Below are 27,207 nucleotides of genomic sequence, written 5' to 3'. Positions count from 1 at the left end.
AAGGAAGCTACACGTGTCATCTCTTTTCGAACACAGCGCACAGTGCAAAATGAATGAAAACCAACTAGCCCCATTTGTTGCGTTATTCGGCACGTCTTGTGTGTTTTTATGCAGTGTGCGGGTTACTAGAACTGCTGCGCCAGGTGAACGCCGCCTGATGCCTCGTATTTCTTTTTGTTTCTTTCAGAAAGGAACCGTGGCTCTCAAGTTTGGCTCCATGTACCTGACAGTCCCTTCCATCAAAGTGAGCACCTCTGCATGCCTCACCCGCAAGTCGTAACGAGGAGTCTGAATTGAAATGCGCTGACTGCCATTCATAAGACTGATGAGCTTGGCGCGTTGGTACGCTTGACCAGCGGGCAATACAGCGTGGAACAGCGGGACGTAGAACAAGAAAGGGACGACGCACACGCTCACTCAACTGAAGGGTTATTTTAACGTAAGAAATAGGCAGGAAAAAAACACATTAAAACGCAGCATACTGTCATTGACCGCCTAGATAACTCCTTTTGGGGATGCATAACGTCAGAGACACTTGACTGACAGCAGCATCTGAACTTTCGATAACGGGATACGCTTCAAACATTTCGCGAGTCAACTGACCTTCGCTGGTCTTCTCCCTGTTCTTTTTCTCGCGCTAGCCGCGGCTCAGATGCTTCAGGTTTCGATCGCAGATGGGCGGTTAGCAACATTCTTTCCCCTCCATTGCTATTTTATTACTAAAAAGTTACTAATATAATCATTTCATTGAAGAAAGGCGTGCGACCGCACGAACGGTGGACTCTTAACCGAATGTTAATGCACCGTCCCGTCTGTCCAGAGTGCACTTTGCCAAAAGAGAGGGAAACTGGATGCAGAGCCGTCCTATATGGCAAAAACTGTACGGCGTGATAAATAGAATAACCCGTTTTTTAAACTCGTGCCCGGGCTAGATAATGCTGCTGCACCGCTTGACAAATGCCAGCAAGCTTAATCGGAGACGAAGAAACAACACCCACCTCCCATCGAGCTGCAAGTGCAAGTGACAAAAGCGCAATGCGTCACAATTTGCAAGCACTATTTTCGCTCTTTGCTGAGTCGCATCGTATGGAGATGTAAATAATGAACAAGAGCGATATCTGACGCCACGCGACGCGGCAGCGGATCTGTGCTGCATTCTAACCATCCTGCATTCGATCTCTGCTTAAACTGCACTTAAACTCCCTCCTTACGTTGGGTAAGAACAGCAGGAATAAATGCACTCTTTGGGGCTCACTCAGTCGCCCGCGAAAAGCACTCGAAAATGATGGCAATAAAAGTAATAGAGTTCAAGGCGAAGCTCTACGCGGAAAAAAGTAAAGAAATAAATACGCAAGCACCTGACCGAGGTCTGATTTCATGTGCTGTGGAGTATAATCATCTCGATGCGTACAGCGACATTCGAGTCGCTGCTCAAAGTAAGCTCCTTTTTCGGTTCCTCAGTTTCTGCCACGCGGGTACATGTAGTCGTCCCGAGACGAGGGGCGCTTTTTTTGTTGTTCTATGCGGTTGCTTCGGACTTGTGTTGCCTTAACAAAAAGGCAGGAGCACAGACAAGAGGTATGTCTGTGTTCTCAAGTGCTTCCTCTTCGTTTTCTTGTCTTGTTTTTTTTTTTTTGCTTGCCTGTCTTTGTGATGCGCTGAAACACGAACCGTGCGCGTTGCTCAAATGGAGGTCTTCCGTTTTTCATGCTTCGCCGAAGCGGGCAGCAGAAAACGACCCGTGAAAGAGAGAAACAACTGAAATAAAACGCCCCCTTCTATTACACAAAGAACAAATGTGTCGCCCATTTGACGAAACATAAAAAGACACAACTATCTTCTCTCGGTCGCGGAATTGACCCCGGTCTCCCGCGTGACAGCCAGGGATACCACTGCACCAGTAAGAAACGCATGCAGTTGAGTTTATAAGGCTTTGCGAATATTCGAAATTTTCGAGAAGCAAATCGAATATTATCCTATTGTGATATCGAACGAATCGAGTAGCGCATGTTCAAATTTATTTTAATCGGATCGAATGCGATCCCAAGTTTTCGAATCCTTTTCGAGTAATTGGCACACAGTTGGAGTGCCGCAGCTACCGGCGCAGTTACCGCTCTTCGCTCGTTTCCATGATTATTTGTTTCGTACGAATGACCGCAGCGGTAGCCTAGTGGTTTGAGCATGAGCCTTGCATGCGAGGGTGGAGGGTTCGATCCCCACTGTCGTTGGTTACTCACCGATGATACAATGGGTACAGCTTTCCGCTGGCAAATACTCGAAAAATGGGTATATGACTCCAACTTGTGTAAGGAAAAGTACCTTAAGCCATGACGCTCTTTGGTCGAAGCTACCCTTGCTCTATTGAAATTCAGCATCACCATTATTGTTTTATACGAATATTCGCCCCAGTAGCTTCACTAGAATTGCCCGGATGTAGACCGCAAAAGCAGGGCAGGCAAATAATGTGGACGTGCCCATGAGTCACGTCGAGAAGAGGCGAAAAACAAAGAATTTCGAATATTCGTAAAAATTTTCTATTTGTATTCGATACAGTTCTGTCACTATTCGATTCGTATTCGATTCGGTTTTTAGATACGCTATCTGTATTCGATTCGGCAGCAAGGCTACGCTATTCTTGTTCAATTCGATTTTGAAAGAGTACAATCCCCGCACTCTTAATAGCACTATAAATGCGCTTACAGATATCTGGCGGGGTACTTTTATTGGTTTGCTACAGCTAAAATTTGAAAACTAGTAACCAATCCTTAGGAAGTGGAACTCGAAAGCGTTAGAAGTCCTCCTGCGCAACTCCACAAGCACCATTACGGCACGCACGCATCTCTTTTCACACAAACGGACTTTTTTCGCACTCCAAGACGCACACACACAGTGAAAACTTTCCACACGCTGTGGCTTCTACGCAGCTGGCACCGCGCCAGCCTTCATCCGTCATCCGTCTTGACATCTGATGAGCAGCGTCCCGCTCTCATTGGGTGATAGGGGCGCGTTAAATCTTACGCCCCCTTCTGGTGCAAAAAAAATGGCGTGTACAGCTGTACCGCCTGTTTCCCCGGTCAGCGACCACCGGCTTTCCCATAGTTCGGTCCACGTGACGTTCGCTTCCCTAAGCGTGTGCGCATGCGCGCGCGTGCAGGTGATGTTCGTGTTCGGCAAGGAGGACGCGCAGTACAACGCGCTCAAGTGGGCGGCCGAGAAAATGCACTACGAGTGCACGCTGAGCAGCACCTCGGAGGCGGCCATCGACAACTACCTCAACGGGCAGCCGCACCTGGTGTTCGTCGACGCGCGGAGCAAGAGCGCCATCGACCCGGTCACCTTGTGCAGGTCACCCGCTTTCCCGCATCGGCTTCAAGGACGGAACTGGCGCGCTACGGCGGAGTATTCCACACTCCCAGCCCACTCGCGTTCGCACCTCGTCAAAACAGAATTCCACGAAGGAAAATCTTCTTTCGATCATCGCTAGTTCCGCCTTAAAGCAATTGAGAAGTGATCGACGGGGATGAAAGTGGGCTTTCTTCGGAGCTTGCCTGTCTCCCGCGTCGTTTACAGGAATGAACTCGATGACAGGTTATTCTAGAACGCATTCTTGTCGAAGCGGAAACTGTTCGAAGTAAATCTTCGCAGCCACAAGTATGACAAAAAAAATGTTTCTTTGCGTATTGTCTTCCACCACAAGGAAGCGTTCCGTGCCGTTGATTTGAGTGCACTTGCGCTTGCGGCTGCCCGAGTCGGTGAAAAAAGAAATGTATGCCTGGTTTTAATTAATAGGAAAAGTATCAAATGAAGAGGTGTACTGTGCAAGGACTTCTTGACTTTCGGCAGAGGTGTCATACTATGCAACAGCCTATGAAACTGGTGCCGTGGGCAGTTTGGAAGTTTCTTGCTATGAGAGAACTGACCCTTGTCTGTTCAAGAGGCACGAGCTGTACTGAGAGATTGTGATGGCAGCACATTCACTGTGACGTAACTGAAACCTCACCATTTAAGGGTTCCACTCGAAGGGCTTCCCTTAAAACCACTGAACTTTTCCTAAAAGATTAAACTAGATGACAAAATTGTTTTCATATTACAACCGCTGCGAGAATCTGGATAACATTTTATCAAAAATATTTCATTTTAACAGCAGGAAGGCGACCTAAGCACTCAGTTATTTCATATGCCGAAAAGCGGCGAACATGAGATCACTGAAACCCAACGTTGGCATCCTTGCAGCTCTATGAGAAACTTATTGCGGTTATTAAAACGTTCGAATTGGTCGAAAAGTGGCATTAAAATTTAATTTTCTGGGGAAGCGCCTATTTTATGGATTTTACAAACATTTATTTCTAAGCGGACGGTTTGACAAGGCGTATAAATATAGACGCAAATTTTGTCCATTTTCAATGCCAGGGTACTATCTTGAATATTTGTTTTCGTTAGAACCATAGTGCTGCAATCATATCACGTAAGAAATCCTCGCGCTCTGCGTTTTTGCAATCATAAAAAGTGACAGCATAAATAAATATAGCGTAATTTAAACGCCTTCGTCGAAAATAATGAAATTTCATTCACACGTCAGCAACGGCAGCCCAATCAGGACATTTGTGCACTCTCCGCGGGTCTGTGATGACAAATAACGTATCTAGCAACAAAACCCTGGCCCAAAGTGAAATTATTCCCGAACTAAAGCTCTTGCACAGTGAATGCCTTTTTATACAAGAGTTCGTTCAGCTAGTATGGTCTGTTGTTTCTGGCCGGCATGAAGGCGAAGATGTGCTTATTCTGTGTCTCACTCCTCGCAGGACACTTCGCGGTTTCAGGGGTAGCCAGTTCACGTGCATCATCGCTGTCGTAAAGAAAGGGTAAGGTGGCTTTCCAATTTATTGCCTAGCTCAGGATTGGCTGCATGTGTGACGATCTCATATTTTATGCATTTGTGCCGAAACGCTGCGACACAAAGCAACAGGAAAGTTTTGGACTGCGTCTGACAGCCCTGTTGTGCCCAACCATATTTTCACTCTGTGCCACATAGAAATGGTGTTTTGTGCACGTACACCATTGTTTGCACGGACCATCAATTGATTTTAAAGGACCACAATCCTTGCCGCCCCCCTCCTTTTTTTTTTTTAACAGAAAGCTTGGTGTCCAAAGTGCCTTATGCTATTATAATGAGCCCGTTTCATTAAAACGCCATGAAAATAATTATCTAATCACCGACTACATATGCGCATTCTTATGGTAGGTAACAGTTATATTGCTGGGCGCGATAACGATCGCACGCTAGACAAAAGTGAGGAACCAGAAACAAATGTGGCACTCAACGCAAACATGACTTGAAACATAAATGCGCAGGAGATAGACACAGAGAAGTCGACTGCGTTCTTCTTGTCTACCTCACCTTTGTGTCTATCAACCTGCACAGTTTTTGTGTTTTAGGTCATGCTGTGTCAACTGACTTCGTATCGCACACTCCTCTAATTCATTTCGTTCACCAATGTTATTGTCATGCCATCATGACAAATTCAATACATATAGGCCATTACTTCACGCTTCTGCGCTTTTTTTTTTTGTGCATGGGTTCTGCATAATCGTTGATGTTTCCCATCTAGGCCTTGAGAACTTCTGTCGTTTCGCCGTCATCCCCATCGACGAGAAGGCAGCGCCGCCTTTGAGTCCAAACTGTCTAAATATCTGAAGACGCATTTTAAAGGGCGTAGCTGCTAATAATGTAAAGAACACTTTTTTCATTATTAAAAAAGTCACATGACTCCTACGAGTTCGTTACGCGAATACTCCATTGTTAGCTGGCTTGCGATCGCAAAGAAGTGTAGACAACAGAGGCAACGTATAATTATCCGCTTTTTATATTAGAGGTGCCGGGAAGTGCTGAAATGTGCGGGAGGTACCGGGTGGGTGGTGCCGAGCTCGTAGGCGGAAGGCGCATCTCTACGGGTGGAGCGGAGGAAAGAGCTAAGAACAGCTAAAGCTGTAAAAACTCGATGTATTCTGCAACAGTAAAGTATAGCCATAGCATGTCATAGCGGGTTACAACGATAACACCATACCTTCACCGCTGAACGCCGCCCCTCTAGTTTTACGCGATATTGATGTGTATCGAATGAAATTAAAGTGCCTAGATTAACCGCTTGTAACTGTATCAAATCTGTGCCGAATGAAAATTATAGCATCAAGTTAAACAGTTCACAACACGCCTGATTCTGGTAATAGAAAGCAAGGTCTTTTCATTTCCGTCACATTTTCAACGTTTCTTTTTGTCAGTGGATGGTACCTTTAAAGATCTGAAAATTATTTTACCGAGAATTAAACTCGTGCGGCATTTTAGTCGGATGTAAATATTTACTCGAAATCTCTTTAGAAACGCCCGAGACAGGTGAATGGGTTTCAAGTGGAAAGTAATTAAAGCGTCAAGAAAATTTCAAAATAACGCAATACCCAATGTAATAGCTTTATTGCGATCGTGCTTTCCACACAGTGAAGGAAGAGCACGCTAATATTTAAAAAAACATCCAAGACTAAAGCCGCTCGCGCGCGCTCATCGCAACTCCTGCTGCGTGAACTTTGGCGTGTGGCAGCAGCGGGCAGAAAATGCGCCACCTGGATCGCGATATTCAAAGCCGCACGTGTTCCACTTTTTGCGCGCATCGTTGTGAATGTTCTTTTTTTTTTCCTAGTATGAGTGAAACTGCCGATTAAAAAATAGCGCACTTTGGCGTTACTTTTAAACTTCTGCAGCGTCTAAACTGCGAAACCCATCGCGTACCTACATCAGCCACATACACATCAGTCTAACAAATAAATAAAAATTGACTGTAGTTAAATGGTTTATTAAGAAATAAAAATTCTAAGTGTGCCAAGCTACCGCCAAGAGTATCTGTGCTCTATTATTGCAAAATTTTACTCTTTCTGAAAACTTGGTTCAAGTTTCTTGAACCGCCCTCTGAACTCAGTGATAGCCGAAGAGCAAGTCTCCACGGATACGGCCACAAACCCCCGTATTGCTGGCTCAAAAGATCACTGCACTGCACAGCCCAGAAAAGGATAATTCGTCACATGACACCAGTTAGGGCACAGTGCAATTTTCTTAATATGGTTTTATTACTTTAGCAATCTTGTTGCTGTGTCCTCACGGTTTCTTTCACGCTGGCTAGCGCCGCTGTAGTTAGTACTACCACTGGGCTTCTTTTCATCACAGTTCGTACGTAGCTGCCTTTGTGAGTCTTCCTTATGGAATAGGAAGTCAAGTACGCAAGGACCGACTGATGTACTTTTGAAAAAAAAAAGGAAGATGCTCATCTTCCTGCATTAACTTAGACTGGTGCACACACTGCAGAGCTTCTTGCTCTATGCGAACTTTGGAAACGTGCATATTGCTGCATTTGCATTGTTTAATCAACTTAACAGTGGTCGCTTACAGGGCGTGGTATCTTGCACTGCCGGAAGCTAGATATCTCCACGCGCTCCCTTTCTTTTCTCATCTTTTCAGGTTGGCCGATAAGGAGGAAGCAGCCGTCATTCCGCTGCTGAAATGCGGTTACAACAGGGTAATTCATTTACTTCTGCCCCCCCCCCCCCCCCCCCCCCGCAAGCCCCGAGGGTATCGCAATCGGGAGGGGAATACAAAATTGTGGGCGCACATCTTAACCCTTTCAGGCCTTGGTCGCCATTTCTCTTGTAAACTTTAATTTTTCCGTAGAAATTTTTTTCCGTAGAATTGTTGGCCACCACAGCGGTGGAAAAGTGATTGAGCGTCCGCCTCGCTTGCAGGAGGTGCGGGGTTCTTTCCCTAGTGCCGCCGTGTACCCACCGGTGATACAATGGGTACAAGCTTTCCCCTGGTCTGGTGCTCGGCCAATTTAGGGTGAATGCTTGGGAAATGGGTCTTTGACCCCACCTTGAGAAGTCGAAAATACCTTGTGTCATGGCGCTCTTTGGCCACAGATGCCCTTGCGCCGTAAAAACCCCTAATCATCATCAGAAATTGTTTATGCGGCCTCAAGAAAGTAAATTAGTCTGGTGGGCATATAGGAAATTTCCTACAAAATTCCACAGCCGTCGAAAATGATAACACCGAAACTGAATATTTGTTTAAAGTGTACTCGAGAGTTACGGAGATCTGTATTGTTTATTTCAAAGACGATATAATTACAGCTATCAAAGCCTGCCTTCATGAAATAGCGGATGATGTGCTACCAAGCCGCTTATTTCGACCAACATTACTAACTGCATTCGCTAGTTAGCATAAAAAAGCACCCTGTATGACTTAAATGGCGGTAAATTCCCCTGAAATAAAAGAAATTGCTGCCGCCTGTCGCACACTTCCACATAAAGCTCTGAATTCGCAATGTACGCAAGTGTGGGCAAAGCTGGTTAAAAGTTTCCGCAATTTGCTGTGATTGCGAAAAAAAGCAAAAAGCCGTGATTTCTAGGTATGAAAAAAAAATTTTTTTTCGTCGAATAAGAAAGTGCGACACTAAACATGTCCGGTATACACGTTCTCACGTCGTCCTCCCGCCTAGTCACTGGTTTCAAAAAAATGAATCATGCATATGCTGAGACGCAGTAAGATACATTTGATTTAACGTATGAGCAATGTCTGGCAAGCAGGTGAGGGAAAAAAAATTCCCTTAGTGTTAGCGCATTCACGTCCCCACGGATGTCCCCGTTCGAAAAGTAAATGACAAACGCGTGGCAGGCTCTTCGTAAGATGCGAGCGCGCCTCAGTTGTCGAGCTGCGTTGAAAACACTGCAGTTCAACAGCAGCCGACTTTACGCAGTGCCCGAAGCATGGACCGAACGGAAACGTATTTTTACACGCGCTGCACAACTTGCAAATGCACCGACAGCCACTTGACAGCTTTGAGATGGCCTTAACGTGGCAGCTGTCGCATGTATTTATTGACTCGTCCAGGCGACTGAACGGCTTACTGAACGAGCTTCGCGCGTGTTCGGAAATGAAGGCATCTCTAGAGAAGATTGCATTTGCCATTTCTCGCATACGGACAACGCTACATCCGTGCACGTCAAGTGAACCCCCAAAGGCCGCTTGTTAGTGATAAGGACTTTACGCTGCAGACGTCGAAAATGAATGTTTGCGAAAGCATTCGAGGGTCGAAAGCGCGTTCTACTCCAAAAACGTCCTGCATGATTTATTGAACGGGTCCGAGGCTTCCTCTGTTATTGCTGTGCCTGGTCACCTTTTTGTTCCCCTGATTTGTGCGCAGCCCCCTGCGACAGGTCTTGTTGTAGACAGTGGGCATTCACGAAGTTTAGCGCTAGCTGGCTGCCACAAATGCTGACAACCCGCCGTCACCGCTAAACGTTGTCCCGGCATACATTATCGAACAGCACCAGGACTGTAGCGTTGTGGCATCGTTTCTTTTCATGTATGATGCGAACCTGCTCCCTGCCGGATTCACAGTGATCGCATTCAGCGACATGTAATCTCGCGTCGTTTATGACTCTTTTTTCGTAGTGTCGGACACAGTAGAGGTAAATTTCACGCCGACAGCGTAACGTCACTATCACCACCGGACATCCCACATTACGCCTGTAACAGCTCGCGAAACGTGGTTAAGTCGCTATAACCGATGCCAGTCCGCGCCACGTATGGTAGCTGCAAGGAACTTCTACCTCACTTTAGCGACGCCTCAGCGCCGTACACGAGACTGTACAAGTGTGCCTACGTAGGTGCTATAGTTTTTCGGGAGATGTTGACGGCCAGGCGGTGGCTCTGGCCACGGGTATATTGTGCTAGCGCGCTCTTGTCGACCGCTGCACACGCAGTGGTTCACGGAGACGTGCTCGCTGGGCGTGTGCCTGAACGAGATGATCCAGATCGAGCACAATGACCTGATCAGCCTGTGGAAGCTCAGGGCCTCTGAGGCACTCTTCTCTGCGCTGCACTATACACGGGACGGCGTCATCATCACGGGAGCCTCGCACGAGATACAGGTAGGCCTCTCGCCTAAAACCCTCGTCCGCCTGCGCGGCCGCGACCGCAAGCAATGAAAGATCACCACTGGTCGCTGCCACCGTACTGTATGAAATAATATATATATATATATATATATATATATATATATATATATATATATATATATATATATATATATATATATATATATATATATATATATATATATATATATATATATATATATATATATATATATATATCCAGCACAAGCAATGCTAGGGCATAAGGTAAAATCGACCACCCAACCTCAGTGAGAATTTTTTTTATAGGGAAACCATAATAGCGCAATTTTAGCTCAACCATAATAGCCCAATAGTCCTATAAATGTACAGTCGGGGACAAAAGTCTGTGCACCACGTGTTCCCCAAACGAAGCCAATAGCTCTGCTATTAGCCGCCGGCTGGAGACCACACTTGTGGAAGTGAAAGTCAAAATTTTGTTATTTCATCTGCACAAGTGTGGTCTCTAGCTGCCTGCTAATAACAGAGCAATCGGCTTCGTTTGAGGAACACGTGGTGTACAGACTTTTGCTGCCTACTGTACTACGAACTTACGCCCCTGACTAAGCTTGCTCGCGACCTTCCGCAGTGTTCGTCCAATCCAGACAGCCACGAGAATCTCAAAGCCGAGTCTTTCGATTTCAGTGCACGCGTGAAGACTTTATACGGAGTGTCAGTCGTATATGCGACTTCTACGGCATTTTAATTTCATGTTCACGGAGGGCAGGCTTAAAGGTGCAACTCCTCACGACAATGACGTCATCGTGACGAAGCGCGGCTACTCGATAAGTATATTGATGCACACCAGCCTCCATGACATCCAGCGAGAAGTACTAGTGTCATGTGTGGCCTCCACCCTCCCCAGAATCCTTTATTCGTTGTAGTTGCGAAACTCTTCATAGCTCGGCTGCATCGTTCAGAACGAGGAAGTTTGTTGCTTAACCATTCGGAGGTTACCGCACTGTTTTGTTATCTGATCTGGTAATCTGACGGACTTCTTGATGTTCCCGTGAAGGAAAAGATTCAGGGCGCCACCTACAGCTGTGTTTTGTAGGTTGCATTTGGCTCCTCCTATGCTAACCTCTAAAAAGGCAGGCCCTCTGGACAGGCTGTTTTGGGGCCCAGGCGTGTCATTGGTGCTTTAGAAGTTTCATTTCCGGTGCGTCCTCTGATCTGATAGGTGCACTTGACGCACTACGAAATTAAAATACAAGATGATGGTAAATATTGCGCAACCGTACGTTTCTTGCGCGCTGGTGCAATGAGAGCTGTTAGCCGTGAATACTATATAAATATCTACTTATTAATGCAGAAAAGGGCAAAGCCAAAAAACATAAACATTTTTTCTCGAATTCAGCTGTGCTTGTCCACTTTTCCTCGTAGTTGAAGACGTGTGTGTGTGTGTGTCGGTGCGCAGTTCATGAATCGCGCCGCCGAGAAGCTGGTGGGCTACTCCGTGGAGGAGATGCTGGGCGTGGACGCCCAGGAGCTCCACCGCACGGACTCGCTCAAGACGGACGTCGCCAGCAACATCAACATGCAGCTCAAGAAGGGCAAGGAGTGGGAGGGCACCCTGTTCCACAAGCGGAAGTCCGGAGAGTGCATCCCCATGTGGAGCAAGATCGCCCCCGTAGAGATACACACTGGGTACTGTGCTATATACGCGCGCTCTCTCCCCGTCACGCTCTCTCTCTGACCCCGCGCGCTGTGTGTCTGCTCGCAGGAAATCGGACCACGTGGTCTACATTAAGGAATGCCCTTTCTTCATGGAGAAACCCTTCTCGCCCGATGCAGGTGAGCTTTTCCGTGAAAGTCTCTTCGAGATCGTGAACGTGCACAGCAGTCCCGTGAAGCACAAACACTGTTTTGTCACGAAACGCGCTGTGAAACGAACCAAGAGCGCCCGTGTTTCGTACACTTGTATTCGTCCTCGTGTTGCTTCGCACTGCTCAAAACCGATGCTTTGGGAGCGCTACTGCGAGCAGCTTATAGCTGCTGTTTTAGCAGCCTAATTAAACTGTGAAACTAAAGCTGCCTGAGCTTTTGTGCTAGACGTTACGATACACAACTCGTTTGGAATTACTTTCCACGTTACCCTAGCCGTGCGAGCCTTATTTTTAATACCGTCTCAGCGTTCTTGAGACTCTTAAAGTAGCTTTCAATAGAAATATTCAGAACGCAGGAGGATGAATACGACGATTGTAAACGAAAATACAGTTTGGGTGCACGGCACCGCTTTTTTTTCATCATCATTCCACACCATCTTTGTCTGCAGAACCGAGCTTCATATATTCGCTCAACAGAGATAGTTTTACGATGCTGCATGTTTTCTCTGTCCAGTGAAACTAGCCGAGTAAGATATCACTGCATCGAAATACTACAGTGCCGATAATCACGCACCCTGTATTACTGCGGACACGTACTATCGAGGGAAAATGATAGGCGAAAAAATTCAAACGCACACAACACAAAAACAGCCAAAGGGCAAGACGTATACAAACTTCGTTCGTTACCACTTTTGAAAGAGCGGCCGTCGCTCACTGTGGAAGTGTGGTATGCTTTTGAATTGTTTTACTTGTCCAAGACAGTACAGCGGTGCTTTGTATGTCCTGCAGCGCTTGCCATATTTCGCCTTGCGTTTCATAACAGAGACAGATGTGCTATGTGACACCACGGAAAGCTAAAACATTGTACAGAATCCTCCTGACTGCCTTTTCAGTTGTCATTCATTTCTAGGACGTCCAGTTGCGTACTTCTTCAAAGACCGAGCTGCCTTCACGGTGCATGGCTTACAGAGCTCTGCTATCGGAGTAACTTGACGCCTGTATACACAGAGCGCTCCCACGTGAAGCTCTCCCCCGTTTTGTCGGCAAGGCAGTGCCTATGGCCTCGTTATCATGGCAGGTTGCGATGCGTGCCTCGAGTGTGCTTGCCTTTTCCGGCGACTGATGGCTGCCATCTTGTAAATGCTTTAAGCTGTTCGTATACTCACTTCACTTGGAGCTTTGACATGAGGCTTCCGTGTGCACAATCACTCTCTTGCCATTGGTGCTTATACAAACGATACTCCTGCTGGTCGCGCTGATCGCTTATGGCGATTAATACTGACTTGTGAGAAATGTTGACGGAAGGCACAGCGCTTTTCAGAATTTCCACGCGGCCGCAAGAAAGCCTGCCTGACCGAATCTTCTTTCAGCTGAAAAACCATGCGAATATCTGTCGCTTCCATCTACGGGCCCGGACAACGCTGGAAGGGGATGGCAAAAAAGCCTTGAAGACCTTTTTTTTTTTTTGCTCCTCGTCTATGACGACATTGCTAGCAGGTGTCCAGTTTGACAGCTTCGTAAAAAGTACGAACAGGGGTGTTTTGTGGCGGTCACTAATAGCGGCAGGGTTGCGACTAAGCCTTGGAACCGGGGTGGGGGGGTCGTGTTGGCAAGAGACAGATATGACACTGTACAAAATCCACAGCCGCTGTCATCATATGCCGCAGCTGCGGACGGCTGGCGGAAGCCGATCTATTTCATTTTGCTCCTAAAACCTATGCGTGTGTCATGAACTTTCACATCTGCGAAGAAGTGAAGCTACCATCCTCCTCTTTATACAGCGGTCTGTCTTTGCAGTAGGTGTCCCCGCCACAAACTACAACATTATTTTTCAGCCTAATTACGTAATAATTCAAAAGAACAGCCAAATTTCAAACGCTGCTTATAAACAGCGTCTAAACCTTCCCCGCCTTCTGTTCTATCCTTTATCTCTCCAATCGCAGCTTTGGCACACAGCATCTCGTGCTCTTTTTTGTTCTGAAGTATAAGCGACAGGAAGGTAAGTGCGTCAGAACTGCTTTACCAGCATCCGTCCCTTGCGATGTAGTAACCGGTAACAGCACGAGGCGCGCATCAGAAGGGTGTGAGGTAACGCGCACAGCGCTAAAAGCCGGCCCGCGTCAGAGCCTGTGTTCGAGCCCGCGAAAGGATAGAGGCGGGCTCGCCTTTTTTATCTGTGGCCAGCGTCCTAAAGCGACTTGTCACTTTCTTTTCCGCCCCTAGATTTCCTGTCTTTTACTCTTAGCTCGAGCATGAAAAGCTCTAGAAAGGCATCTTGTGATGTTCGTTCCTTGTGCAGTGAGGGTGAGTCGCTGATGCTTTCTGGTGCTCGCTTTCTTCGCGCGCCTTCTTGCCGAGTGCGATTTCTTCTTCGTTGCTTTCGCTTTGAGAGTCTGTGATGTCGAAGTTTTCCCAGCAAGAACGCAGTGTCGCCACTGTGCGGTCTGTTGCGAGAGTTTGTAAGGCAAAAATAGTGCATGCTAGAATGCCGCTAGAGCTTGGCAGTGCGCCAAAAACATACCCAACGATTCTGGACAAAGGCGTTTTTCAACAGGAAAATGTTTATGAACGCGATTTTTTCATGTATTGTAAGATTTCAATGTAACAACCAATATATCTGCAGATCTGCCGTCGGTAGGCTTGCATTTTTTTGCGGTCAACATTTTTGCTATCGTCAAAAACGTTCCCCACTGGTTTTCTATGGCAGTCTTAGCTGCTCGATGCGAGCGATAGAAAATTTTGCTGTGCACCTGAAGACAGAACATAGCTTCCAAAGAATCGGCTCCCGAGCGCGTTCTTGCATTGAGAAGTGAAAACCAACAGCAACGATACACAAAGGTAAGTACACACCTCGTGTCATGCTGCAATATTTTCGAAAGTGTACTTTAAAATATTCCAATATTCAAAATTATGCCCAAGAATGCTGGACATGGCAATACAAAGCAAGGCACAAACACGTGACACGACGAACGCTTGCATTCGTCTGGTGTGTCTATATTCCTCGCTCTGTGCCGTCTTTTTTTTTTTTTTCGTGCGCTGACAACATATACTTAAGCGCACCAGCGTCAGCTATCAGCAGAGTCCTGCGTACCATTATGAGCAGTCATGAGCTGTTTACTTCCACGCACAGGTGATGCGACAGTCGGCAGGAAACTAAATTTTAAATCGATCAGAGTGCCAGACATTAGAGCTCGGAGACTGCGCGCGCGGTCACAGCTGCTGTCCTTAAAAAGCCCTGTTGTGAAAGCGACAGCAAGCAAGTAACGACGACACTGAAAGTTATAACACATGACACGAGGTGTGTACTTACCTTTGGTACCGTTGTTGTTGGTTGTCACTTGTCAATGCACGAACGAGCTCGGGAGCCGATTCTTTCGAAGCTATATTTTGTCGTTAATTTCTGAAGAAAAGTTCCTGTATCTGCGCCTGAATTAGCCATAACGAAACAATATAAAGGGTATCTCTTCATAAACGCCAAGAGAAAAGCGTTAACTACCAAGACTCTCTAAGCGTTGTGCACATTAAGCTGAAAAGTGAAGTGAACGGGATAGCTCATGACTCCAGACCCATCACCTTCGCTGTTAAAAGTTCTTAATTTTTTTGTATCTACTTGGTACGAGGCAACAGGGCAGGGCCCTTCAACAACAGCGATTGTTAACTGAGTGGCAAGCAGTATTCACTAACGACAAAGAACGCTACACATTGTTTTGGGTGTGCTGATCTAATAACTGGTATTTCGAAGCAGTACGCCTAACGCTGAAAAAATGACGTCGCACGTATAACAGCAGACCTAACGTACGCCTGCACCAACTCTTCATAAACAAGACTACTTACGGATATTTAAGGACAGTCACACTGGCGACACTGCAGCACGACAGGCTTTCAAGGTGGCAGCCGGAACAAAGCCGTCTGTGGTGTCAGCATGCGATCTGGGCGCCGCTAGACGGAATTTGACAATATAAGCGCAGTCGCATGGCCTCCGAGATTCGCGTCTGAAACGAGGCGAGACTCCGCTGCCTGATGCCATTCTTACCGAAGAACAAAGCGAAAGCAATCCGCTTAACCCCTGCGCCACAAGCTGCCGCAATTTTACGCGCCTGTTCGCTGCAAGTGCTAGGTTTGCCGCTTGCTGCTAATGCTGGTGACTGATTGCTCTTCGGCAGTGAGCCGAAAGCCCGCTACGTCGGCGTGGTAAACGACTCTTCTGCAGAACATTAATGAATACTCTGTCATAAATATGTCAGGCACCATGAATTATGCAATTAACCGGTTCAAAGTACTGGCAGTGCTAAATTTCTTTGCTGACCATAGGGTCATCGTGATTTGCTGCATGCAGCTTATATGCGAAGGAACTGGTTTCCTTTCACAACATTTAATCGAGGCGGCCTACACGATTAAAAAAAAACGTACTGCAGACTAGTTATCAGCCGCCAGCTTTACAAGGTCGTAACGTGACAACTTCGCGGGATTACGACCCGCAATACTAACCAGCATGGCACGTGCATGTCGGTTTTCCTTGTACTAACAAGGGCAGCGAAGCTTGTGCGTTTCTTCCTGCTCCTCTTTGTTAGCGCTTACCTGGGTCAGAGAGCAGACGCAGCGCAGACGACCTCTTGCCAGCATCTTGGACCACGTCCGCAGCAGTAGAGCCTCGTAGTCTTAGAAAGACGCTTAGAATGCCGTGTCCATCGGGGCACTCACAAGTGCTTCTCCTCCTCTCTCCACAGTCGGGATGAACAGACGACAATCATTCGCCAAGTTCCACGCAATGACGCTCGAAGCCCCCATAACAAAGGTGAGCGTGCAATAAATGTCTGCGCCGCAGCTTTTTCGTCTGATTAATGATGTCACAGAGCAGCCGTCCATATGACGTCAGCGCCCGCGCAGCTCCGTCACGGCCAAGAGGTGGCTAAGGACCCTTTAAGCTAGTGTTACGCGGTAAAACCATCACTGGTCTTAGCAGAGATAAGACGTTCAATCTATGACAGTTCAATACAATGCGCTAAACTTAAATCGCGGGGCTGTCATCACTAAAAAAAGTCATTGTTGATTCCGAGTTGCACTCTACAGAAAGAGCAATACTGATTGCATAAGCTTGCCGAGGGAACGCGTCCTGGAGCGTTAACTGTGACAAAGAGCGCAGATAAGTGCGCAGAATTTGCATTGAAGAAACATTCAGAGGTCTTTGTTCGTTCTTCGACATGGCTTCGGTTTCTCTCTAGCCTATATTGCGACCGACAACAGTGTCGCATCAATCAGTTGGTGCACATATGCAATCACAAGGCCTATTACTCTGACGTACGTATCTACCGCGGGCGGTTATCTCACAGTCACTGTTAACTGTAGTCGATTTCTGCTAGCTCAAAGCTTTTAGATTTGCTTGACCTTCACGTTGACAAAAAATCAGCGCGTCGTGGCTCAGAAAACCAATGTCAGCGAACTGTGCAAACGTACTCTTCATGATGTGCCCTATACCACACGAAGAACGATGCAGTTCGCTTCCGCAGTCAATATAGTACTTCAAAGGCCGGTAGATCGTACGTACCAGCATCTCGCACACACACGAAAGTATTCCTGACAGCGCCGCTGCTATGTATCCGCTTAAGCACGTCGCGCGATACGATAATGCTTCATTACACGATGAAATCTCAAGCTGTCAAGGACAGCCTAGGCGAAGCAGTACTTCTCCAGGTTTTGCTCTGCAACCCTCTGCGCCGTGCGCAGGTCATCAACATGCTGGTGTCAACGCAAGAAAACAGCTCGGCCATGGTGGCTCAGGCGCTAGACCGCGTCATCGACATCCTTCGCTCGACCGAGCTCTACAACCCTCAGCTCGGTGTCGGCCAGGGCAAGTCCGAGGACCAGATGACATCCGATCTGGTCACAGGACTCATCAACGTGAGTCTCCTCGTGAAATTTTCGTAGAACGCAGCTTGCCTGAAACTTGTCGCAAAACTTTATCTGGAATTTTATGCTTTGTCGCTACTGTTACTTTACTCAGCCCGTATCTTACACGAGATTCAAATGACGCGCATAAATGGAACCAAGGTGTGGGTTTTCCGTTTGTAGCCGTAAGCTACGGTGGCACGAACTATAAAAATGTGGCACTCAAAGTAGCGCCACAGCAGCATAGGCTACAGGGAGCGGAACAATGAGAGAGAACCGAAAGTCATGGTTTACGCAATAAGCGTACTGGCGCCAAAAGACTGAGACAACACACACACGAGACATGACTGGCGCCAGTCTTGTCTTTTGTGTGTCTGTTGTCTCCGTCTTTTAGCGTCAGTACGCTTTTTGCGTAAACCATGTCATGCTACAACCAACTAGCTCAAATCAAAGTCTTGCCGAAAGACGTTCAGAGAGCATCACACGCTAACGCTTCCCTTTATCAAAAGTGGCTTTTAAGCAAAACCTTTTCGTGGAAGTGTCACTGATCATGTCCCACAAGAAGTCCTGTATTGCACTACAAAACTTTCCGGATGTCGTGTTTTAAAATGTGGCACTCCTACCCGAAATTCGAAGCCCTTTTGCGTGACGCCTTGCCTGACAGAACAGTCATTTGACCAATCCAATGAAAAAATTGGCAGTGGCTTAACTTGGCTAACCCTGAAATTCAGCGAAAAGCAAGCACGCTTGCTAAGCGTCTGAGGCGCGTCGTCCATGGCAGCTCCGCTACACGCTAGCGACGGCCGTTGTACATATACCCCCACGACCATGTGGCTATGATGTGTATCATATGGTCTTACGACAACCCTCGGATGTCATCACGTGGCTTCACATCACCCCATCGGATGGTCTTAAGGCCAAAAGTCAATCAAAAGGTCACCCAATGTCAAAGGTCATAGGTCAAGGTCAGGGGTCAAGGGTTCGGCACCATAACTGTACCGCATATGGTCATTCACGGCTATCATTGGTTGGGCTGAAGGTCGTTCTTCGTTGTGCTGTCTACCCGAAGACTGCTTTACCTAGCGCAGTGAAGCTTTTGTAAAGCGGTAGCGTCCCCTGTGAACTGTGTTGTCTTCTAAACATGGGCCTTGCAAGTTTTCTTGTGTGCTTTGACCGGCCCTTAAGAAGTTCGTCTGGATGCCGCAGTCGGCATGACCATCGGCTAAGCAACGAATTTAAAGCCGTTCAGATTGCCGGAGTTTGCAACATAGGCCCCATAGGAAGTTTCGCGGAGAGTACGATTAAAGAACCCTGCTAGTCAGGTACACCTCGCGTAGTTGTTAGTAGACGTATACCTATCTGCTCGTTGATAACACTGGCGTATTTTGGTGTGTGGTTTCGGAAGTGGTGTGATTAAAACACGCCGATGCTTAACTGACAACTACGACAAAGAAATCACGATTTAATTCTGACCACTAGTTAGTAGCGGATTCCTTCTCTATCTCTGTCGATCTACAGCTTAGATCGAGAGACAGTGAGTTCAGACTGCGAGCTGTCCGCTTGTGGCACCCGTAACGGCTCCTCTCCTCGCTCGCAGACGGGCCAGAAGCCGACGGGAGTCCGACGGCTGTCCCACGAGACTTCGCTCATGAAAGGTACCGTGGCTCGGCTTATGCCGAAGAGTGCTTCCCTCACTCGACTGCCTCGCCGCCCGCAGTGAACGTGGTGAACGCGACGGCGCCCAGCGGCGTGCTGCCCAGCCTCAACACGGCGCCGCCCAAGATCAAGGAGCTGCTGGAGAACGATGTCAAGTGGGAGTTCGACATCATCGAGCTGGAGACGCTCACGGGACGGCGGTGCGTACGCGCCAGCTGCGCTGCGGCCCTTTGCCCATGGGCTCGTGCCCTTTTTACGGACTGTCCCTTCCGACACCCTTGCCACGATTTAATCTCTGCACAGCTATCTTTCTGACCATGCCTGCATAAAATCGCGATTACGATAACGCAAGTCATAACGCGCTGCCGGTCCGCATAAAAATAACCGCTTGAGCGAGTTGGGAAGTCCTAACTGACATCTGGGCAAGTTGGTACGGTGTCATTTTAAATGTTTCAGCGCAAAAGACAAGGACATGAAGTAGACACGACAAGGGCGGTTTTCAGGGCAGTTCATGAATTTTGATTTTCTGTATGATTCTTGGTAATTCTGTGTTTCGGGGTGTTGCTTGGCGTGGCTATATAATCTGTTTGCTTCAATAAACTTCAGCTGCGAGCAAATAGCGCTTGTCGTGTCTACTTCATGTCCTTGTCTTTCCCGCTGGTAGATTTAAAATCGCACTTAAGACTCGGAAAGAGGAAAACCGTAAGACATGTCCTCTTGCAGACCGCTCATCTGGCTGGGCTTGTCGCTTTTCTCAAAGCTGAACGTGCACACCAGCCTGGAGTGCGACGACGCCACCATCCGCAACTGGCTGCAGCTGGTTGAGTCGCACTACCTGGACAACCCGTATCACAACTCGACTCACGCCGGCGACGTCATGCAGGCTACGGCGTACTTCCTGCTCAAGCTGCGCAAAAAGGTACCCGACGGACAGATTCTCTCGAACACAGCTCGCAACGGACAAGGCTTGCCACGTAATTCCGGATATATGATCTTTTCTTACAAAATGGTGTATCTTAGAAATAATGGAGGGCGTAACCTATTTTCGAAGCGTGACCAAAGAGTTTGCTGCATTCCCTCACCGCATAACTGCGCTTCCAACATAAGTCCAGCGTATGTGCAGAAAATGATATGTCGTGCACACAGTAGCCCGCGTGATGAGATGCTCTGCACGCTCGGTTCACAACACACTGGTGTCAGCCTTGCCGCTTTTCTTAAGAAAGAAAAGAAAGAAAGTGGCCATGTGCTTGAGGCCACTACGCAGCCTTCGCGCAAGGTGAGGAGCAGATATGTGGTGAGCCGAACAACTTCAACTCTGCGTGAGTTGATATAGCCGCAGTATAACGCGGCAGTGGCCGTATCTCGCTGGTATGTCCGCATTTGGTCACACTGTACAAGCATAGCTCGCACATATTCACTCGCTATGATCATTAAAATCCAAAGATGGGAAGTGTACTCGTAGAATGTAGCGTCACAAATTAGCCCAAAAACTATTCATCATCGAGCTAAAAGCGTAAAGTTTCTTGCATTATCGTAAAGTGCAATTCGATATAGGTACACCTTCTCACTTATTTGCGCCATATAATGCCTTTAAGGACAGCTTATCGGATTTATTGACAGGAAAATGTGATGTAAAATAAAGTTACGATCCTACTACCGAAGCGCCTAATGGGCAGGCGACTGCCTGCCGACTTTTCTGAGAAAGCCACAGCTGTCCCCTGCTAAACAAGGCACTCGGGGGCGAAAACTGTTGCACGTCTGCAGACATCGTCTCCGACGCAGACGCGCAGCACTTTTCTCCGTGCCTGTTAGTAATACAGCAGACGTCTGCAGGACATCTTCGACCCGCTGGACGAAGCCATCTGTCTCATATCGGCTGTGGTGCACGACATCGACCACCCCGGAAAGTCGAGCCCCTTCCTCTGCAACTCGGACCACGAGCTGGCGATCCTCTACAACGATCGGTGCGTGCGCAGATTACACCATCTGTCCCTGTTCTTAATCAGTTCTCTCACACCCGAACAGAGATGTTACCTGATGAGCGGAGAGCAAATCTTTATTGCCGCGCTTTTACGATTTCAATAAGCGTTATCTTGTTTAAGGTCATTATTTTTATTAAACCAGTACGTGGGTAGTCGAAAATGAGTCCTTGAACTAAGGCAGATGTTAGTATTGTGCACTTGATTCATCATTGTGCGCATGCTGTAGTTTCTTTCAGTACACATGCAGACTGAATATTGTTTTTGTTATTGACGCGTGGTTACGTTCGTGTCGCGACCTGGATTCGTTAGGCACCCCTTGCTTTAGGAGACAGCAACACGCTTGCTCCTGTAAAGTAGGCTCTGCTTTGCGACGCTGAACATGCGGCGAAGAGTCCTTGCCGTTGTCGCAGGAAAGTAAACGGTTCCGTCTATTTTCGGCTGCGAGCAGTGTGATGTCACAGTAATAATCAGCCCAAGGCTTCACTCAGAAAAATCTATTACATTAACAAGCCCCACTCAGTACACTTGTATAGCGTTAATAGCGGAATCAAATTCTTACAATGCAGTTATGCGCTCTGTGTAACGAAGGGAGCAGTAATGATGGTGAATGATACGACTACGTTCTCTAGGTTTGTTTGTTTGTTTGCTTGTTTGTTTGTGTTTTGTTTGTTTGAACTGGTTTCATGAACGCTACATGTGAATTTGCACACACACATACCAGCACTTTTTTTGTCATTATAGATACGCATGCATGCTTTGCTATGAGGCAATGGCTGCAGACGACCGCGCTCCCTTTCGGCTAGTGGGTTCCGCTTTGGCCCGAGACGCCGAAATGTCACCAAATGCATGGAGCAGAAAGACACCCGTATCGGCATATCCGTATGCCTGGAGAACCGTAGCAACTGTGTGAACTGACATTAGTTAGCCCTCCTCCCCCACACTGACTGACCTAGACGTCCGTGGCCTTGCTTTGGGGCGTAGTTAAAGGCAACAGCGCGAAACGTTTCTTCGCAGGTCCGTGTTGGAGAGCCACCATGCGGCGTTCGCTTTCAAGTTGACGCTGTCGGACGAGAAGGTGAACATCTTCCAGAAGCTGGAGCGGGACGTGTACCGCTCGGTGCGGCTGTCCATCATCGACATGGTGCTGGCCACCGAGATGACCAAGCACTTCGAGCACCTCTCCAAATTCCTCAACGCCTTCCAGAAGCCCATGCAAGAGGAGGAAGGCTTCGAGTCAGAGGTATCTCGTGTGCAGATATTCTTGCCATTTGAAGCGATTTGCACATTGGAACTCACAAAGCTCTTAGCCTGCTCCGGGTCTCGTGTGGTAGCATTCTGTGAATTAGTTGCTTAATTTGTTTAATTTCAAGAGATTAAACAAATGGAGTGAGAGTTCCTCAAAGCATCGCCGTCACATCGTCTCCGTTGGGCTGTTCGCCCGAATGACGATGTAGCTTGCAATCAACAGTGGCCAACGTTACAAAGGGATACGCGAGGGTCAGTCGCTCTCCTTTAGGCGGTGCGTTGTCGCATACTGTATTCGACGCGCCGTGGGAAGAAAAGTGCGTATTAGCCTCTGTGCTGTGCGGTTGTTATGCTCTGTGAGCTCGCTGGGCTGGATAGACTTATCGATTGAAGAGGCAGCGCAGCAACATCACTATGCTCTGAAACTTTAGTGCTTTAGAAAAAGTGCTTTAGAAAAAATGCGGAAGAACTTGTGTATTTTCTCATTCATGCTGCTTGTTCCAGTATCTGGGACATGATTTAACGCACCATAAATAATATTGCTCAACGATAGTCCTACTAATTGGAAATAATGAACTCCACGTTGGACAGTATGTAGGCACATACATGAACACTCACGGCCTATTAAAATCTGCTTGAAAGGCAGCCAGGATGGGGCGTTATAGCTTATTGTCAAACTAACACCTAACCCCGGTGACAAAATTTGGCGCTACCACCTAGAAGCTTGAACATTTTTGATGGTTGCAGCCTCAGCGATTCCTCCGAGATTGCTAGGGTGCGCCGTTGATTTGAATAGCTTCGTACAGGTAGGAAGGCTCAAGGAAAGCGCCGCAGGTTTTCGGGGCCGCCGCGTGTGTAATTTACCTCCGAATGACAGTATAGCGGATGAGGCAGCTTTGAAAGTGAAGCCCTATTTGTGATATTCGTCCGAAATGCATTATCCCTCACAGCAGGCCCTGTTCGCTTGGGTCGTGAAACTTAAACGTTCCGCCTCTGCGCACGCTGCTGCTACTGCACGTGTGCAGCCCTTGCAGGAACATGGAGAATCTGGCTCGCTGCGCTCCGCCGAAAACATCATCCTCATCAAGCGCATGCTCATCAAGTGCTCCGACGTGTCGAATCCGGCCAGGCCGATCCAGCTCTGCATCCAGTGGGCGCACCGGATCGCCGAAGAGTACTGTGCCCAGGTAGGCGGTCGCAGCCCGCTACAACCTCTCTCTCGCCCCCAGTCGCGCATCCGTGCGTTTCAACGGGATCATGTAAACTAGCACTACTACAGTTCACGACACTGCCTTGGCAGCAGTCAGACGCATGGTTGCCCGCATTAGAAAATTTTACGGCTTGAATGAACTTGAACCCATGTCTGCTGTGTTCCTCTGCATGTGCGCAGACCGATGAAGAGAAGCGGCGCGGGTTGACTGTGGTGATGCCCGCCTTCGACCGTGCCACCTGCAGCATACCAAACTCGCAGACCGGTTTCATCAACTACTTCGTGCGCGACATGTTCAGGGCCTGGTCGGGTAAGCTGCTCTCCGTTATGGCCAGATTTGTACCGTCCTTCAGGCTCTCTGCCTCAGCAGGCAACACGCGCTTCCAGCGGCCTTATGCTGCACGTGAAGAATGTAAAAACGGATCTCCGACACCAAGCATAGCTAAAACGTGCCTGGCGTTGTCGCCGAGGTCTGAAGGTTTTATTGCACGAGGAACAAAGTGTGTTCATGTTAACCGCAGGGAAGCTGAAAATAAAATAAAATTCAGTTTCCGAGAAACTTGGCCATTTCAGGACGCCCTTGATTAAAAGCGGTTTATGTCGCACTTGAAGCTTCGTCTCTCATTCATTGCGCCGATGGTAATAAATTACCTTCATAACGTGTGCAATAGTCAAGGACGTTAACTTTCCTTTTCCGTAGTTATTTGTGCATGATTATCTCTGAGGTCCATGCGCCATCATTTGTACTCGTGCGTAAGCTTCTGGTGCTTGCATATTTTAGGTTTGTTAGGTAAATTCATGGTCTCTATACGGTGTCTAGCTCTCTGCGTGACTGTGACCTTGAAGTATTGCGAGACTAAGCGGCTGAGGTTCCAGGCGCTTCTGACTTCTCGCTTATGCCAGCCAAGAGATGAATCAATGGCTCACTTCATCTGGGAGCACATGGAACTATACGAATAGCAGCTAACTATCAGAAGTTTGGTTCTTCGCCAGTTCAATAATAAAGTTGTTGACGTAAGGTTTTCTTTTGAAAGAAATAGCCAAATCCAGCGAGAACGTGACGGTATAAAGCATCTGAACGTGTGAATTTTTATCTGTATCTTTCGCTCACTTATTTACTTCACTATTATAAAATTATGTATGTCTCAAAATGGCAAAACGAAGACGTTTACTGTCCGAATCATTGCAAAGTCTCAGTTCTCAAATGCAACGCTCTTGACTTCAACGACTGTCTCCTGACCGTTTCCCCTCTGCTCCACACACGCAGACTTCGGCGAGTTCCCTGAGCTCATGGAGTACATCGAGAAGAACTATATTTATTGGAAGGACAAAGAGCCGTCGTCGGGCCAACAGGGGAATCGCTAGCGGCTCGTGGCCGGGCGCGGAGGACGCTCCATTCATCCTCACGGGGAGAGGCACAGTCGCGTGCGAGGACAAGAGCGGCGGGGTTAAACCCAGCTACAAGGCCCCGGAGAAACAGGAGAGATTGTGCGGCGATGCGGGAAGAGGCCTGCAAAAGTGCAGAGAGGAACTGATGCTGGAACGCCCGGCGAAGCCACCACGCGTGTGCGGCGTCATCTTGGACTGGCGGCCAGGCCAGACCCGCAACCTTTCGGTCGGTGCACGCGTAGTAGTGGGACGGCGGACGCTACAGCGGGGCCACAGCCTCGTCCGAGTGCCGCAGTGTGATGGTGTGCACGAGAGGCGAGCAGCACGTGTGTGAATCGCCGGACGAAAGAGCAGCTTCGCACGCAGATCCAACGACGGCAGCTTGGGACTCCGACCGGACACGACGAGACCTTCGGGCGACTGCCGTCTCGTTTCGATTGCGTGGCCTTCCCAGCGGGACCCTCTCATCTTATTTCTTTTTTGTTTGTTTGCGTTCTTCCATGAACTGTTTGTCGCTGTTGCTGCCCGCACTTAGGCAGAGGGAAGGGGGTTAGACATGTCTTGCAGAGGAGGCGGGGAAGTAAAAAAAGAAGAGGGAAAATAGTACGTTCGCCTCGACATCCTCACACCACTCGTAATAGATGTTTCTCACAGTCAACAAAGCAGCTAGTCTGCAAAGTGTCTCACTTCCACTTTGTGCTTTGTTGGCGTTTCTAGTGCAACTCTTTCTGCTGGGAGTGACGTACGAAAGCGGCGAAACCTCAGCACCTTGGCCACGTCGAAACAGAAGAGTTTAGCCGAAAATTTGGCTCCACTGGAAGTAGTGGTTTATATCCTAAGGTGAAGGCATCAGTCGGCTATTTGAATGCTCTCAATTTCAAAAACAAAATCACATACGTCTGGCCTGTCAAGCAGTGTGGCGATATGCCGACCAAATGCTAAATACACAGCTGATGAGAACGTGCACAGATTGCGCATTTTCGCGCTTGTTTCGTAGCGATCAACGCTGCCGGGGTTTCTGCCGTTAGTGCCGCGAGGTGGTTCCACTGCGCCGAGGATGCCTTACGCGAACCAGTGGGCTTGTCTGTGTAGACCCGAACCCGAAAGGGGGCTTCTTTGCGGGGCTTCTGGTAGCTCGTCCGAGCTGTTTTTCTTGACTTCCTTTCAGCTGAAATTAAAATGGCAGCAGCCCTCTTCGACATATGCAGAACACAAAAAAGACTGGGAATACTAGAGCCCAAGAAAATTGGTTCAAGATTGCTTCTGTGTTTCGAGGGCAACTAGGGCGAGCTACTTCTCGGAGGCGTTGAGCGCACGTCCGTCGTTTTCGTTCCTCTTTTTTTTTTGCTGCGCACATTTTCTGCCGTTGGCGGCGACTCCGAAGTTGCAGGGAGGCTCGCGGGTGTGGCCGTTGTAGCGGATGCGGCTAACGACCCGCGCGTGGCAACAGGCCCCCTTATCTTGCGGCTGACTGCTTCGACAAATTCAAAGCGGTGTCCGCGGAGATTGCTATAGTACACTGCTTCACGCCCTGCTCACGACTAATGTTCAGCTGTCGAAGGTAGGAGAAAACTGCTTTCTGCCAACTGGATGAGTGACGGTGCCTGTAACAATCGGTAAAGCTAAAGGGAGCTGAATGAGAGTTATCGCGTTAACTAAGCTACTCCGCATTGGTTTCGACTGAGGCCTTTAGCACGTTGCCAGGTGGCGATTTCACTGGCTGGCCGCCCTAGATGAAGATTCCCAAGGTGGTCTGTGTTGCACGGCACGCACCCCGACCCTGTTGACCCTCAAGCCCAGCTATTGACGTTGCTTGAAGTCGAAGGGATTAGCCGCCTTATTAAGCGTGCCCGTTAATAGCAGTGTAGGACGCGGACAAGAGCGCTAAATCAAGGTAGAATGTGAGCATATCTTTCAAATGAAAATATTCGCATTTATTGAGCTATTAACGCATTTTCCGAAATGTAGCAATTTTTTTTTACATTCGGACCGTTTCTTTTTTTGGTTCCTCTAGCTT

The 27,207-nt window shown here is 48.0% G+C and overlaps 1 protein-coding gene across 3 annotated transcripts in view; it reads left to right on the top strand.

Moving 5' to 3' along the window:
- LOC144126124 (high affinity cAMP-specific and IBMX-insensitive 3',5'-cyclic phosphodiesterase 8B-like) overlaps nt 1-26,985 on the top strand; it is a 239,330-nt gene extending 212,345 nt beyond the window's left edge. For 2 of the 3 annotated variants that reach the window (XM_077660087.1, XM_077660089.1), the window contains exons 2-19: nt 188-244; nt 3,155-3,345; nt 4,803-4,862; nt 7,505-7,562; nt 9,805-9,972; nt 11,414-11,643; nt 11,720-11,790; nt 14,046-14,126; nt 16,550-16,617; nt 17,547-17,720; nt 19,306-19,363; nt 19,426-19,564; nt 20,088-20,283; nt 21,198-21,328; nt 22,361-22,586; nt 23,617-23,778; nt 23,982-24,111; nt 25,069-26,985. In XM_077660087.1, the coding sequence (XP_077516213.1) occupies nt 188-244; nt 3,155-3,345; nt 4,803-4,862; nt 7,505-7,562; nt 9,805-9,972; nt 11,414-11,643; nt 11,720-11,790; nt 14,046-14,126; nt 16,550-16,617; nt 17,547-17,720; nt 19,306-19,363; nt 19,426-19,564; nt 20,088-20,283; nt 21,198-21,328; nt 22,361-22,586; nt 23,617-23,778; nt 23,982-24,111; nt 25,069-25,166 (2,298 nt within the window). In that variant the 3' untranslated portion in view covers nt 25,167-26,985. The remainder of the gene's footprint in view (nt 1-187; nt 245-3,154; nt 3,346-4,802; nt 4,863-7,504; nt 7,563-9,804; nt 9,973-11,413; nt 11,644-11,719; nt 11,791-14,045; nt 14,127-16,549; nt 16,618-17,546; nt 17,721-19,305; nt 19,364-19,425; nt 19,565-20,087; nt 20,284-21,197; nt 21,329-22,360; nt 22,587-23,616; nt 23,779-23,981; nt 24,112-25,068) is intronic. The other variant, XM_077660088.1, reaches the window with a different exon arrangement.
- The last annotated feature ends 222 nt before the right edge of the window (nt 26,986-27,207 follow it).

Source organism: Amblyomma americanum, chromosome 3 (genome assembly GCF_052857255.1).
Source record: "Amblyomma americanum isolate KBUSLIRL-KWMA chromosome 3, ASM5285725v1, whole genome shotgun sequence".
NCBI classification, from domain to species: Eukaryota; Metazoa; Arthropoda; class Arachnida; order Ixodida; family Ixodidae; genus Amblyomma; species Amblyomma americanum.
Note: the sequence above shows the minus strand (reverse complement) of the source record. Positions and strands in the feature narration are given on the sequence as shown.